Source organism: Solenopsis invicta, chromosome 3, assembly GCF_016802725.1.
Source record: "Solenopsis invicta isolate M01_SB chromosome 3, UNIL_Sinv_3.0, whole genome shotgun sequence".
In the NCBI taxonomy this organism is placed as follows: Eukaryota; Metazoa; Arthropoda; class Insecta; order Hymenoptera; family Formicidae; genus Solenopsis; species Solenopsis invicta.
Window position 1 is genome coordinate 12,645,297 of NC_052666.1, and position 16,156 is coordinate 12,661,452.

General features: G+C 35.7%; 2 protein-coding genes across 2 annotated transcripts; both read right to left on the reverse strand.

Annotated features, from left to right (window-relative positions):
* Window positions 1-6,285: 6,285 nt before the first annotated feature.
* On the reverse strand, window positions 6,286-9,758 carry LOC105206458 (prenylcysteine oxidase-like). The gene is made up of 5 exons (XM_039447595.1): window positions 9,753-9,758; window positions 9,371-9,676; window positions 9,171-9,294; window positions 6,656-7,005; window positions 6,286-6,570 (listed from the first exon to the last, which is right to left on the reverse strand). Exons 1-5 carry the CDS (start codon window positions 9,756-9,758, stop codon window positions 6,310-6,312), a joined length of 1,047 nt encoding a protein of 348 aa, XP_039303529.1. The 3' UTR covers window positions 6,286-6,309.
* Window positions 8,371-9,155, reverse strand: LOC120357188 (prenylcysteine oxidase-like). The gene is made up of 2 exons (XM_039447068.1): window positions 8,746-9,155; window positions 8,371-8,658 (listed from the first exon to the last, which is right to left on the reverse strand). The coding sequence occupies exons 1-2, from the start codon at window positions 9,148-9,150 to the stop codon at window positions 8,398-8,400; spliced, it is 666 nt and encodes a 221-aa protein (XP_039303002.1). The 5' UTR covers window positions 9,151-9,155; the 3' UTR covers window positions 8,371-8,397.
* Window positions 9,759-16,156: the final 6,398 nt, after the last annotated feature.

Here is a 16,156-nt window from a genome sequence, read left to right on the forward strand (position 1 = left end):
TATATAAATTAAGATATATAAGAAAAGGAATTGGTCTCATCTTTTTCTCGAAACACTACATAGTAATGCGATATTTACTTACTTGCAAATTTTTAACGTCCTTGATTGTCCTATAGAAGTACGAGTATTAAGCTCACACAGGATCGCTTTCAATACAGAACCACTTTCTTCACGTCAACACACAGTACAGCCGTCAAAGCAAAAAAAAAAAACAAATGATGATAAAAAAAACAAATGATTTTCATATTGATGTGGCATTTATATCGTGACAGTTTTGGGATTCTCCGGATAATACAATTAAACAAATCAATATAGTATTTGCTTTTAGAAATAACTTAACATGTAAATTAAGTTTGGAATAAAGTGTAAATAAATTGTCCAACTAGAAGCAAAAATATAAAGTTTTATGATCAACTAAAGGTTGGTTTATGCAGGCCGTAACCGCTAACTTATTCCGGAATCTGTAAGAAATTGACCAATCATAATCGATTTATAGAAGAATAATCGACTATGATTGGTCAATTTCTTACAGATTCTGGCATAAGTTAACGGTTACGGCCTACATAAACCAATCTTAATAAATATAAAATTTGTAGAACAAACAAATTGATATCGAAATAGCACAAAATGTCCTTGAATCATCCTAAATGTGTTCTAATATATTTTAGAATATATCCATAATGATTTTGTGGGACGTCTTGTGCTACACAACTATTTTAATATGACACAGTTTATATTAATTTCAGTATAACGATTTGTTTTCCAAAATAAACGACTTCTAAGAATTACAGAAAGATAAACACACTGAAAATTTTAATTTCAATTACCTGCAATATATCAATCCTATGTTACCAATGGTGTTGCAATTGAAGAAACTGTTGTTTATAATAATGGCATAACAAATAATCTGTCACGCCCACTTACTTTGAAGTTTAACTTCATCTTGATTAACTTATATTTGATTTGACTCAAATGTATTTCAACACTCTCCTTTTTAATGTTTCTTTTTACTTCAAATGTAAATAACTGATCAGAGTTGCAAGGATAATTATACAACGTATTAATTTTGTCATATTTTGTCATATTACAATAAATATAGTTTTCTTTTAAAAAAATTTGGCTTATTTCCATAACAATTCCACTATTCAAGAGTACCATGTTGTTCGGGCATTTTGATGTCAATAAATATTGCTTATGTTTTATTTCAAGAATGTCTCCATCAGATCTTTTACGTATGATTTCTTGTTCTTTAGGCAGAATGACATCTTTTTGTGAATAAAGTTTTTTTTCATATTCTCGCCGACAAAATTGTGATACTGTACGGTAGGGAGAACGTAATACATTCTTAATTTGTCCAAAGTGAGATTCAAAATTGTATGCATTTATTAAACTGATAGGGCAATTCATATTTTCAACGTCATCAACAGTATGACACACATTATGGACATTTATTGTAACAAATTGTTTCCCATATAGATCTTTGGCAATAGAAACAAAAGTACTCAAATATTCTCTGGCATATTCAAGAAATGTTTCATTTACTTCTGCATGTAACAAACGATATGCAACATGTAATAATAGAAAGTGTTTATATTTAAAGTCATCCAAAATATATTTTAGAACAGCTGGACCACAATACAACAAAAAAAATCTATATTCTGATGCCTTGTACTTTTCAAAAAACTTTATACTACGAATTTTCCTTTGAAATTCATATGGAATAAATTTTCTTATCAAGTCAATTCGTCGATCTAGTTCAGTTTTTGCCACAATATTAAGTTTTAGACTTTATTTGCACATCCAAAAATGCAATAATCTCTTCATAACTCCTTCGTCAAATAAATGCATTGGATCTGACACAAAATGATTGATCATGTTTATGTTTGGTTCAATATAAATAAGTGGAGATACTCCAGTGTGATGATTTACATCACTAAAAGTGCGAAATTCTTCATCTGTGCGTTTATCACAATGAATACTTAAAAATACAGTAGTATTTTCATATTTTTCGCCTTTTACGTAACATCTTTCACAGCCATCAAATGCCATATGTCCTTTTACACATTTCAAGTAGGAGCGTGCTGGAGTATCGCAAATAAAGGATTTTATTTTAATTGTTACCAGTATTTCTCCAATTATCAATCCCTCGCAAAGCAGTTCATTAATTTCACAAATAAATTTGTTTAAATATTGTTCAAGTCTTTTTGGTTTATGAGTTCCGGAATATAAAGCAACTGTAAAAGGCTGTAGATGTTAGGTTCAAAATAAACCTTGCATAAAATTGGCCACAGCGTTCTGTTACTGCTTTTAAATGGCTTCATACCATCTATATTGAATTGCAGCTGCAATTCACGATTTGTATGCAAATTTACATTTACACAATATTTTAACCCCTGTGCGATGCCTAAATATGTAAACTCCCCCATAGAATTATCGGAATCTTCCATATTTTCCAACAGATATTCCGCAGAAGTGCTTTGCATTAATGTTTTTGTACACATTGGAAGTGTGGGTAATAATCTACGTCTTAATACTTTTAATAATTTATCACTTTTTGAATGAGGTATGTTACATGAAATAATCCATTCTTGTAGTTGTACTATTTCATCTGGTTCAGAGTCTGAGCTATCATGACAGTTCTCTACTAAGTCTGAGCTATCATGACAGTTCTCTACTAAGTCTGAGCTATCATGACAATTCTCTACTGAGTCTGAGCTATCATTAATATCATTATCATCAGAATAGTCTGATGTGCTCTCATCGCAATGATAATCTGTATTATTAATACATTCCCCTGTTGTCTTTTGCTCATCTGCAACCCTAACCTTGGATGTCATTTCTGCCACAAAATTTTGTCTTCTCATATTCCTTATTTCCTCCAACTTCCTTTTCCTTGCTCTATGTTTTTCTACACGTTCACTCATTCTTCACGCAGTTTTATGATCTTTTATATTAACGCTAATACAATCAATCTTTTAAATTAATTTTATACAGATTGTACGTATAATACGTCAACATTATAAAACTGAATAACCTCAATGAAACTTCGTTCAGTTCTTGTCCAGTTCCTACGCAGTATTTTAATTAATAACAATCTATTAATACTAGACAATAACTGGGCACGTGTCTACGTAAACTGCACATTTTTTTACCAGGAAAACTGTTTTAGCCACTGAGTAAAACGCTATCAAGTTCTTGTCCATTTCCTACGCAGTATTGTTATAACTAATGAGAATGCAGTAATACTAGGCAGTAACTGGAAGGGTGTCTAGGAAAACTGCATACATTTCTACCAGGGACCGCTAAATCATCATTGCATAATAATCGACATGATCGTACAGTAGACAAAAATGCTTATATTTATCGCTAGGCAGAACATGACGAAGTACTAATGCACTACCATATAAAAGAAATAAACGAAAGTAGCTTTCCAATTTTTTAAATCCATAATATCATAAACTTTTCTTTGAAATTCTACAGGAATTTGACTAGAAAAACTGCGAAATAATTTACATAATACCAAACGATTTCGTGGACCAATTTCACTCATCTTACGACCACCATATACAATATTGTTTAATAAAGTTTTTGTAACTCCTAGAAATACAAGATGCATTAAATCTAAAACAACTGATTTTATCGGATCAAATTCTGGAATTCTCAATAATGGAGAGATTTCATTATTCAGATGATGCTCAGGTTGTTTACTGGTTTCAAATGTTTACTGAGTTTTTCACAAGTAACGATTGCATAAATGCGTTTATTCTTAAAAACGGTTTGGCCTTTTATTGTACAATGTTCGCATGCGTAAAAACCAACGTGAGACTTTACACATTTAATAAACGTTCTAGCCGGGGTATCACATACAAAACCTAATACTTTAATAGTGTATAATTTATTTTTTATTGTAATTTTATTGGCCATTAAACTTAATAATTCTGTTATAAAATCATCTAGAAATTCCGTCGGTGATTTTGGTTTAGAGTCACCATGATATATAGCCACAACTTGAGGTTTGACAATATACTTTTTATTATGTAACATGATTAATATAGGCCAAAATTGTTGTTTTAAACTTTTATAAATTTGTACACCATCAATATTAACCAAAATTTCAATAAAGTCTTCCATATATATTTCGGAACTTATCATCAATTTAAGAACTTTTTCCAAACCGAAATAAACATAAGTACCGAAAGATCCATTAGCTCCTAACATAAACTTGACATTATTTTTTGCTTTTCTAGTTTGCAGAAATGTTGTAGCTGTCTGTGGAAATTCGTTGTGTTCAGTTTTCAAAATACATAGTAATTCAGATAACATTTTGTTATCATTTAAAGTTGAAATATGTTTCATAGACCAATTACGTATTTTTTCTTTAAAAGAAATATTTTCGTTTAATTCTTCAAATGTAGACTGCACTTTGTCTGTCTCATGGTCTGTTTCATATGAACTTTCTTCGCTTGATGAAGATAATTTAACTTCACTGTGAAAAATTTTACAAAATTTTTAAATTTATAATTTCAGAGATTATAATTATTTTATATACCCCGATTTGACAATACCTATTAAATAATATCACAGCTCTACAAAATTAGTGGTTGGGGGAAGGGGTTCTTTGAACTTTAAATGACGTTTCTATAGAATTTTGATGCGCTGAAAACGACTACGTCGTCCGTTTTTCTCCATCCCCCTCCATTTTTCAAATGATCGCAAAAACAGTTTTTTCGAATTTTACTACTTTATGAAATTTTTCTAGTTAAAGAGAAAATGATAGCGGGGTCAGCTTTACGGCACTGTATTGTGGTAACATTTTTGCGTAAAATGCCGTAAAGCTGACCTCGCTTTTATTTTTTCTTTAACCAGAAAAAAATTCATAAATAAGTCAAGTCCGAAAAAGCTGTTTTTGCGAATATTTAAAAAATGGAGGGTGGTTGAAAAAAAACGGACAAGTAGTCGTTTTCAGCGCATCAAAATCCTATAAAAACATCATTCAACGTTCAAAGAACAAGACCCCGCTAATTTTGTAAACCTTTGTATTATATGGTGAATATAATGTATAGAAAGCGGAAGTTCTTCTAATACCGAAAGAAATGCAATAAAGATATAAATATATATATATATATATATATATATATATATATATATATATATATATATATATACACACATATATATGTACATATTAAATAATATATTGATTAGTATTTACTGTATTATAATTTATTATAATTTTTAATATTGATACCGTTATCACGCAATATTCGTACAATTTGTCTATTGAAACGTATGAAAAAAAGATTAAAAAAACGATTTATAAATAATGATTAATTTAATATGACAGCTACAATTATTTTTATATTTGGAAGTCTAACAGCAACAAGTTTTTTTACATTAAATATTTTTATTTCTATTACTTTTTAAATACATTTCATGTTCAATTAATGAGATATTATCATTTTCTTGAAGTAATAACTTAGACACAGGTGTAACATCATTTTGTGTGATATTTTTTGGCAATTGGTTTTCTTGATTATCAAGGTTAGATGGTAACTATTTAAAAAGTTATAAGTTAAACAATAAAATTAAAAGATTAATATCTAATGTTAGCAACTTTTTAACTAAACTAATTAATTTTGCAAGTCATTAACTCTAATTCAGTTAAATAACTCACCCAATTGATAGCCGTTTCATTATCATCAAATGATGACAGAGATGAAGGAGATGGTACATTTAATTGTTTTTTTAGCTCTCGACACTTTTTAGTATAATAATATTTTCTTTTCGACATTTCTTCTTTAAATAAAGATTAAATTCCGTCACTATTTATACCGTAAAAAACCTCAAAATTTAAAAGAAAGCTCGAAATTAAATAAATGAATAAACGCACAATCGATCCTTGGCAAAAGTTAATATTTATCAAGAATTCTAAGAAAAAATAAAATAGTTAATTTAGGAAATAATACATCAAAAGATACATTTACAAGTGCCACATGAAAGGAAATGATAATTACTTTCTCTAATAACATCGTACAACTTAAAAATAGTGAAATTATTCAAATTGATAAAATTGTTTCATATAATTTTTTAAACAATGAACATCGAATTAAACTATCACAAAAAAGATGCTTTTACGTATCCTTATAAATCATCTGATATTGGCTTATGGCAAGTAGTAATATAATTATAATATTAAATATTTACTTACGATATATCTTACGATATATCAAAAAATTACGCATATCAGTAGACTTTTAGTGTGATAATATTCTTGCTATTAATTTTTTTAATAGCAAGAATATTATCACACTACAAGTCTACTGACATGCGTAATTTTTTAATATCAGAATGTGTTGAAAGGCTGTCCGACAGCCGTGATTTCTGAAAATCTTTGTATGCCAAAATAGCGACGTTTCTTCCAGCAATCGCACTCATTTCCATTGCACTTCCGATCCATTCCATCGCATTGACATGATACAAAGCATCGTGTAACTTGAAATTATTGGGTTTCAACAAATTTGTCGAGTACTGGGGATATGCTTTCCAAACGATTTCTTTTTTCTCGATGACCTTCAGAAACGAAAAATTATTACTGGTTATGTATCAAGTCTTCTCTGTTATATTTCATAAAAAACAATTGTAGCATATTTCATACATGAGAAAACCTTTCGTGTATAGCACTTGACTCCATAGGTTCCTTGCTACATATACTCCAAACTCGAGGAAATTTCTTAACTGAATCGTCAACAAGACCAGATTTCTCAAACAAACTGATCCTGGTTTGGTTGAGATTAAAACTTAGAATACTATTTATAGACTGTTGCAAACCAAAATATGTTAGATTAAGTTTTGCTTTGACAAGTGTCACATATACTGTCTGATAGTCTCCAGAAAACACCAAGCTGTTTGGAAATCCGACGAATTCTATTTGAAATTCTTGGTCGCTGGTAAGTGGTGCGGCGATAATCACAATGTCGTAATTAGATGTTATTGAGTCCGTGTTACCTGAAATGCGTAGATTACTCGTGTTATTTTATATAATATTATATGTTTCCTTTTTGAACAGCCATGCAGAAAACATAATGGAAGATATTGCGAAGATATACGATTTGCAGGATGCTGGGCATTCTATTGCCAATGCCACCACACTATTATCAGCTATAAATAAGGATTTTCCGAAGTTATTGCAAACATCCACGAGAGAGTATCTTTTGCGTCAAGGTTTTAAAAAGATTCTGATCGACGAATTAGTGCAAGCCATTACCGTAGCTGTTTATGGCGTGGAAGTTCAAAATATTCAGAGTTTTGTTGGTCGTATATCTGTAGCTGTAGTATGCGCTGATTTGTGGTCTGTTAAGGGTGGAAACAAAAAAGTATATTTTATTAATTTATTATCTACTTATCTTACTCTATCTTGCAAAAAATATCAAATATAAGTTTAAATCTTAGGTACCGCAGCATCTCATTTATAGAAATAAAAATGTGAACGTAGAACCGCGTCGCGTTATAAAGATCCATAATCTAGCAAACGTATCTAATTCGAGTCAGTACGAAGTGACCTACATAAATAAAGGTACAATTGATAAAATCCGAATGACGAATGTTCGAATCGTAAAAAATAACACGAGTAATCTACGCATTTTAGGTAACACGGAATCAATAACATCTAATTACGACATTATGATTATCGCCGCACCACTTACCAGCGACCAAGAATTTCAAATAGAATTCTTCGGATTTCCAAACAGCTTGGTGTTTTCAGGAGACTATCAGACAGTATATGTGACACTTGTCAAAGCAAAACTTAATCTAACATATTTTGGTTTGCAACAGTCTATAAATAGTATTCTAAGTTTTAATCTCAACCAAACCAGGATCAGTTTGTTTGAGAAATCTGGTCTTGTTGACGATTCAGTTAAGAAATCTCCTCGAGTTTGGAGTATATGTAGCAAGGAACATATGATGGAGTCAAGTGCTATACACGAAATGTTTTCTCATGTATGAAATATGCTACAATTGTTTTTTATGAAATATAACGAAGAAGACTTGATACATAACCAGTAATAATTTTTTTTGTTTCAGAAGGTCATCGAGAAAAAAGAAATCGTTTGGAAAGCATATCCCCAGTACTCGACAAATTTGTTGAAACCCAATAATTTCAAGTTACCCGATGCTTTGTATCATGTCAATGCGATGGAATGGATCGGAAGTGCAATGGAAATGAGTGCGATTGCTGGAAGAAACGTCGCTATTTTGGCATACAAAGATTTTCAGAAATCACGGCTGTCGGACAGCCTTTCAACATATTCTAATATTAAAAAATTACGCATGTCAGTAGACTTGTAGTGTGATAATATTTTTCCTATTAAAAAAATTAATAGCAAGAATATTATCACACTACAAGTCTACTGACATGCGTAATTTTTTAATATTAGAATACGTTGAAAGGCTGTCCGACAGCCGTGATTTCTGAAAATCTTTGTATGCCAAAATAGCGACGTTTCTTCCAGCAATCGCACTCATTTCCATTGCACTTCCGATCCATTCCATCGCATTGACATGATACAAAGCATCGTGTAACTTGAAATTATTGGGTTTCAACAAATTTGTCGAGTACTGGGGATATGCTTTCCAAACGATTTCTTTTTTCTCGATGACCTTCTGAAACAAAAAAAATTATTACTGGTTATGTATCAAGTCTTCTTCGTTATATTTCATAAAAAACAATTGTAGCATATTTCATACATGAGAAAACATTTCGTGTATAGCACTTGACTCCATCATATGTTCCTTGCTACATATACTCCAAACTCGAGGAGATTTCTTAACTGAATCGTCAACAAGACCAGATTTCTCGAACAAACTGATCCTGGTTTGGTTGAGATTAAAACTTAGAATACTATTTATAGACTGTTGCAAACCAAAATATGTTAGATTAAGTTTTGCTTTGACAAGTGTCACATATACTGTCTGATAGTCTCCTGAAAACACCAAGCTGTTTGGAAATCCGAAGAATTCTATTTGAAATTCTTGGTCGCTGGTAAGTGGTGCGGCGATAATCATAATGTCGTAATTAGATGTTATTGATTCCGTGTTATCTGAAATGCGTAGATTACTCGTGTTATCTTTTACGATTCGAACATTCGTCATTCGGATTTTATCAATTGTACCTTTATTTATGTAGGTCACTTCGTACTGACTCGAATTAGATACGTTTGCTAGATTATGGATCTTTATAACGCGACGCGGTTCTACGTTCACATTTTTATTTCTATAAATGAGATGCTGCGGTACCTAAGATTTAAACTTATATTTGATATTTTTTGCAAGATAGAGTAAGATAAGTAGATAATAAATTAATAAAATATACTTTTTTGTTTCCACCCTTAACAGACCACAAATCAGCGCATACTACAGCTACAGATATACGACCAACAAAACTCTGAATATTTTGAACTTCCACGCCATAAACAGCTACGGTAATGGCTTGCACTAATCCGTCGATCAGAATCTTTTTAAAACCTTGACGCAAAGGATACTCTCTCGTGGATGTTTGCAATAACTTCGGAAAATCCTTATTTATAACTGATAATAGTGCGGTGGCATTGGCAAATGAATGCCCAGCATCCTGCAGATCGTATATCTTCGCAATATCTTCCATTATGTTTTCTACTCTCTTAAAGTCAATCAGTGAAAATAACGCTGATTGAATCAGTGAAACAGTATATCACGGACAATCAGTGAGTATTTACTGACATTTAGTAACAATACTCCTACCTTGGTTCAGACTTACAATTTACTGATTTTAGTCAGTGGAAGTAAAATTTCACTGCAAATCTGTAACCGCGAGCCAATAAGAGCTCAGTTTGTTGCTGCGCGATATATCCGTTCTTTTGTCTGCGGCGTCCGCGGTATGCGTGTGCTAGTGTCGTGTGTCGTGCCGGTCGTGTCGTGCATCGTTCGTCGTACGTCGTAACTGATACAAGTTACAACACGTTAGCTGCTATCCGTCCACATTGTCCGCAACGATCGACGGTATTTGGTAAGTTCAACGCTTTTATGTGGCATTTTATTATATTATTATAATTATAACATTTTATTATATTCATTATTGTGTGTATTTCGTTATTATTACCATTCTTGTAGTGTTTTATGTAATACGTAGTCGCAGACACACACGTGAACTTTTCTCTTTTTATCTTTAATATTTATTTCTCAATAGCAGGCTAAAATGAGAAAAATAACAAATTTGTCTATTCAAGAATTAGGAACAAAAATCGAGGAAATAACAGATGAGGAGACACGAAATAAGTTTGAAGGTTAATTTACATATATATCTTTTTTTACATTTTTTTAACAAGCATTATGATATTTAGAAATATGAAGCATCAAATAGCAAAATTTAACATTTTATTATATATTTATTGTTACATCTCGGAATGCTATCTCAGACTTTATTCTTTTTGCAAATTATTTATACGACTGCCACATTCCTAGAATATATATTTATATTTAAAAATTGATTAAATGTCATCTTTCCTTTTTTACATATTTATCATTTCTATTTATTTATTTTATTTCTTGATAATAGTTATAAAATAATAAAGTTATTTTTAAATCATGTTTATTAATATTACAGGTGTAAAAATTTCATTAAAATATAACAGCAATGGAGCCTTTGAAGTGATTTATGTGTCGTAATACTGTAAAGGGGGAGTTAAATGGTTTGGCAAGACATTTTACAATAGTACATGGTTTGACACTCAAACACGGAATAGACAAAGTTGGGTTTCAATGTGGTCAAAAAAATTGTTATCGAAGATTTCTTCATTTTTACTCTTTAAGAGATCATATAAAGAAAATTCATTTTTCTCGAAAAGAAAATTATAACCTTTCTGTAGAAAATACAGAATCCACTTCTTCGTATGATGATATAATTATTAATGAAAATGATGCAAACAAAATATCTGAAAATTCAAATAATGTAGAGTACTTAAAAATTTGTGACAATTTTAATTTAAGAGATTCTTTAATAAGTCTAATAATTAGATTACAATCAAAAGTATCAATGACGGGAAGCATTATAACTTATATTCTTGATGAATATGAACAAATAACAAATAATTTGTGTTTATCATTAAAAACTAAAGTTGAACAATTTTTGCAATCTAAAGAAATGCTTCATGACCCTGATGTTAATAATTTATTACATTCTTTTGAAATAGATAAATCTTTTGAAGGTTTAAGAACACTTGAAGAACAAATGGAAGTTTTAACAAATAATACAGAATATATCAAGTCTCAGGAAATACCTTTAGGTAAACGTATAGAAAATGCAATTGATAAGAAAACAGGCACTTCTGTACCAAGAACAATTCTTGAAACTTGTCAATATGTTTCTGTAACGATAGCATCGTTACGCAGGTAAATTATATCTCTTTCTCGTTCGCACGCCGGATTATAACGTATCGTTTCATATCTTTTACTCGCACACCCGATCACGTGACGTCAGTACTCTCCGTCTCGCTCACTCGCACGCGCGGCCACGTGACGTCGGTTCCGTCTTCCATCTCGCTCGCTCTTGCGCCCGGTCGCGTGACGTCACACGTAGCATCGCGCGGGCACGTGCGCGTAGGTATACGCCGAAAAGTGGGGTAAACACGTGGTTCCGACTGCGTGGGCGGCTGGAGGGTATAAATACGGAACCACACCAGGAAGGAATAACCAGTCGGTTCCAAATCACCGGTACCGACACTCCGGGAGTACTCGGAGCTCCTTGGCTGGGTGTTCTCGGCTTCCGTATACCGGGTGTACTCGGTTTCCTGAAAACCCCTGACACCGGGCGTTCTCGGTTATCCGCACTCCTGTGCCGGACGTTCTCGGCTTCCTGACACCGGCCCTTCACGGCCTTCCTGACACCGGGCGTTCTCGGCTTCCTGAAACAGGCCATTTACGGCCTCCTGATACCGGGCGTACTCGGTTACCCGTTTCTTTACCTGTTACCTGTCCTATCATTTTGTTTCTTAATTTCCGTTTTATTTTCAGAGCAGATTTAGAATAATTTCACTCGATCGGCGACGACGCGTTTACCCGGAGTTACAACTTCCTTGCCGGATTTTTCCTGGGATATCCTCCGTCTCGAACGTTCCGTCCGAATAAGCGCCTCCTAACAAAGCGAGCGTATCTTGACCCCTTCCTCAGGCGAGCGATAGCTATTAAGTTGCGTTAGCATTAAGTCGCGTTACTTGTAATATTTTCCGAGCGTTAGTTTGTAAGATCCGCGTCCCAATCTACGCCGCGAGCGCTTAATTTAGTTTAAGTTTTCTATGTGTTCTCTATGCGAGTACGTTACAATTAATTTTAGGTTCTTTCCGTGTGTGATCAAACGTTCCGGGGAACACGAGTTCCGAAAGTGTTAACTTCCTCTCTTCCTAATAAATTTTATTTTATTATTTTGTATCACGGAGTGTGAGGAGAAATTGATTTAAATAAATATTTTGTTAACTTCTTTTCAAATCGGAGTTCCTTCTTTTCTCGACCCTGGCACCGGCGAGCTAATCCGTGACCGCGAGAAAAGTCGAATCGTTACATGGCGCCCGAACAGGGACCTGATCCGTCGAGCTCCGATTTGTTATAAATGTCTCCTACACGAAGTGATATATATTATTATAATAAAACCCAGTTAATCGAACAGTTAGACCGACTCGGCTTAGAGAGTACCGGCACGTACATAGCACTCCGACAGCGGCTCCTGAAATATTTCCTGAGAAATCCAGAGCAGTTAGAAACTCTAACTATGGACAACGACGATCAACCAGGGGAAGGTCCTCCTCAACTTGTTATCAATCCACCGGCCGATGAAAACAACGACCGTTTGGATTCGGCAAAGGTGATGAATCAGATGCGGAAATGGGGCTGCCATTTCGATGGCAAAGACGCTATCTCTTTTTTGGAGCGATTAGATGAATTGCGACAAGGCTATGGATACACGGGCGATCAAATGTTGATGGGACTACCTGAAATGCTGAGAGGTGATTCTTTGCTGTGGTATCGGAATTGTAAGAGTTCCTGGACTACCTGGGACGATTTCTGCGACGATTTTAAAAGACAATTCTTACCCCGCCGGTATCGCACGCAATTAGTGCGAGAAATTCAAGGTCGATTACAACGAGCAGATGAGCCTTTCCACAAATACGCCACGGCCATGCTCACAAATATGCGTCGACCAGGAAAGTTTTCTCCGGAAGAACAACTTGACCGGCTATACGAAAATATGAATCCGGAATATAAGTTATATATTCGCTTGGACGATCTCACTAGTCTTAGCAATCTCAGTGATAGAGCGGCCGAATTCGAAGCTATTGAAAAACAACGGCGAGAGTTACGCACAGAAAAGAAAACTACCTCCGGAAGTACCGTTGCGACAGCGTACAGTAGAGAAGAATGCTGTTGGCGTTGTAAACAGCGAGGCCACACACGCTTTCATTGCAAGCGACCTCCGAAGAAATTTTGCTCCAGATGTGGCAAAGACGGAATATTCACGAAAGATTGTCACCCCCCGACGGGAAACGCCGACCGGACCGGAGGAAACGCCGCCACCGACCGGTCCTCGCAAAAATCCCAGTGAGTTACCAGCCGCGGCCGCACATACCTGTACAGATTCAAAATAAAGTGATAAGCGCTTTAATCGACTCCGGCTCCAAACTATCTTTTATTAATAATAAGACCGCCCAATACGCACAATCGCTTGGCTTCAATACAGAACACCAGGCCAGCATCGTACGAATGGCAGACGATACGGCCATTGAAATCCCCGGAACCGTGAATCTACCAGTTCAAATCGGGGGCAGGCAACACGTACACAATTTTCTTATAATGCCCTCTCTTAAGAGTGCGATGCTGATTGGCGTGGATTTATGGGCATAGCTTGGATCAATGCTAAGGCCACCGCCTAAAGCCTACTTAAGAGACGTGGCATCTACAACGAAAGTAACGGCAGAAGGACTGAGCACTCAAACTCCAGAAGAAGAGCAGAGATTAAAAGAATTTCTAGAATATGAGTTGCGAAAATTCGAGAAAGTTCAGGGTCCGACCGATCGAACACAGCATCGCATCCGTTTGAAAACTAATCAGCCGATTAAGCAAAGATATAGACCGCGAAACCCGGCAATGCAAGCCGTAATCGACCAAGAAGTCGAAAAAATGATTATTGATGGCATCATCGAACCGTCCCGCAGTGCCTGGAGTTCACCCATTGTGGTTGTAAAGAAGAAAGACGGAACTCATCGCTTCTGCATCGATTTTAGAAAGGTAAACGAGGTTACAGAAAAGGACGCCTATCCGCTTCCTCATGTAACCGCTACTCTTAACAAATTACGAGGTGCCCGATACCTGTCTACGCTCGACCTCGTAAGCGGATACTGGCAAGTTCCGCTACATCCAGAAAGTCGACCTGTTACGGCTTTTACGGTGCCTGGAAGAGGATTAATGCAGTTCCGCGTGATGCCTTTTGGCCTCCATTCGGCGCCAGCCACCTTTCAACGTCTCTTAGATGAAGTGCTAGGTCCAGAACTTGAACCTAATGTGCTAGTGTACCTAGACGACATCATCATCGTTAGTCAGACCTTCGAAGAACATCTTCAACATCTTCGTGAAGTATTTCGACGACTACGAGAGGCTAAGCTACGAGTTAATCCCGCGAAATGCCATTTCTGCAGGGAGCAATTAAAATATTTGGGCCACATTATAAATCGCCAGGGCATCCGGACAGACCCTGAGAAAGTAAGCGCCGTGGCGAACTGGCTCCGACCACGATACGCAAGGTACGACAATTCCTGGGGATGGCTTCTTGGTATCGCTGATTCGTACCGAATTTTTCAAGTATAGCAACACCTATAACTAAGTTAACTGGAAAGAATGTCAAATGGACCTGGACCGAGGAACAAGAAAAAGCTTTCCAGCAACTAAAGGAGGCATTAGTAAACGCACCAGTCCTAGCCTGTCCGGATTTTAGCAAGCGCTTTATCCTTCAGACCGACGCCAGTTCGTACGGTCTCGGAGCTGTCTTGACTCAACATCAAGAAAGCGGCGAACGAGTAATAGCTTACGCCAGTCGCACTTTAAATGGCGCAGAGAAAAATTATAGCGCCACGGAATTGGAGTGCCTAGCAGTCGTCTGGGGCATAAAAAAAATGCGAGGCTATTTAGAAGGCTACGCCTTTACCGTAATAACTGACCATCAATCATTACGATGGCTACAGAAACTGGAGGAACCGACCGGACGCTTAGGACGCTGGCTCTTTGAGTTACAGCAATACGATTTTGACATTCAATATCGCAAAGGCAGCCTTAATCGAGTAGCCGACGCTCTTTCCAGGCAACCAGAAGTTTGCAGTACGCAAACAACTCCGAAATGCAGCTGGTACCGCCGGGTATTAACAGGAGTTAAAAATAAACCAACGGATTACCCGGACTTCCGTGTGCAACAAGGACGACTTTATCGGCACATCCTGCACGAATTAGATTTTCGTGAAAGCGATCCTGCCGAGCAATGGAAACAATGTGTTCCTAAGGAAGAACGCATGACCATACTTCAGCGACACCACGATGAGCCTACAGCCGGTCATCTCGGAGTAGCAAAGACTATTGCTCGGATGGCCAGATTATATTATTGGCCAGGTATGTTCCAGGACATCACGAAATACGTACGACAATGCCCGACTTGCTTAGCACACAAGATACCATCAATGAAACCAGCTGGCAATTTACACACGACTCCAGTGACCGCGCCGTGGAAACAAGTGACTTTGGATTTAGTCGGTCCTTTGCCGAGGTCAGTGAACGGACATATATGGCTTCTGGTCATGCAAGACCGTTTTAGTAAATGGATAGAGTTAAAACCACTCCGTCGCGCCACGGCCCCGGTCGTCACCCGAGCAATCGCCGAAAAAATTATACACCGTCACGGATGTCCCGATCAAATTATTTCCGACAACGGAACGCAATTAAAATCAGTACAGCTGGCCGAACTCTTGCGCGCCTTTCAAATAGAGCATCGCACCACACCGGTAAGAGCGCCTCATTGTAATCCTGTCGAACGAACAAATAAAACCATTAAAACTATGATTTCGCAATTCGTGGGGAAAAATCATAGACG

Coding starts and splice junctions, on each gene's coding strand:
- LOC120357188 (XM_039447068.1), bottom strand. CDS start 9,150: ATGACGAATGTTCGAATCGTAAAAGATAACACGAGTAATCTACGCATT. Junction 8,659..8,745: donor TACACGAAATGTTTTCTCAT/GTATGAAATATG, acceptor TTGTTTCAGAAG/GTCATCGAGAAAAAAGAAAT.
- LOC105206458 (XM_039447595.1), bottom strand. Junction 9,295..9,370: donor TTAAGGGTGGAAACAAAAAA/GTATATTTTATT, acceptor TTTAAATCTTAG/GTACCGCAGCATCTCATTTA. Junction 6,571..6,655: donor TACACGAAAGGTTTTCTCAT/GTATGAAATATG, acceptor TCGTTTCTGAAG/GTCATCGAGAAAAAAGAAAT.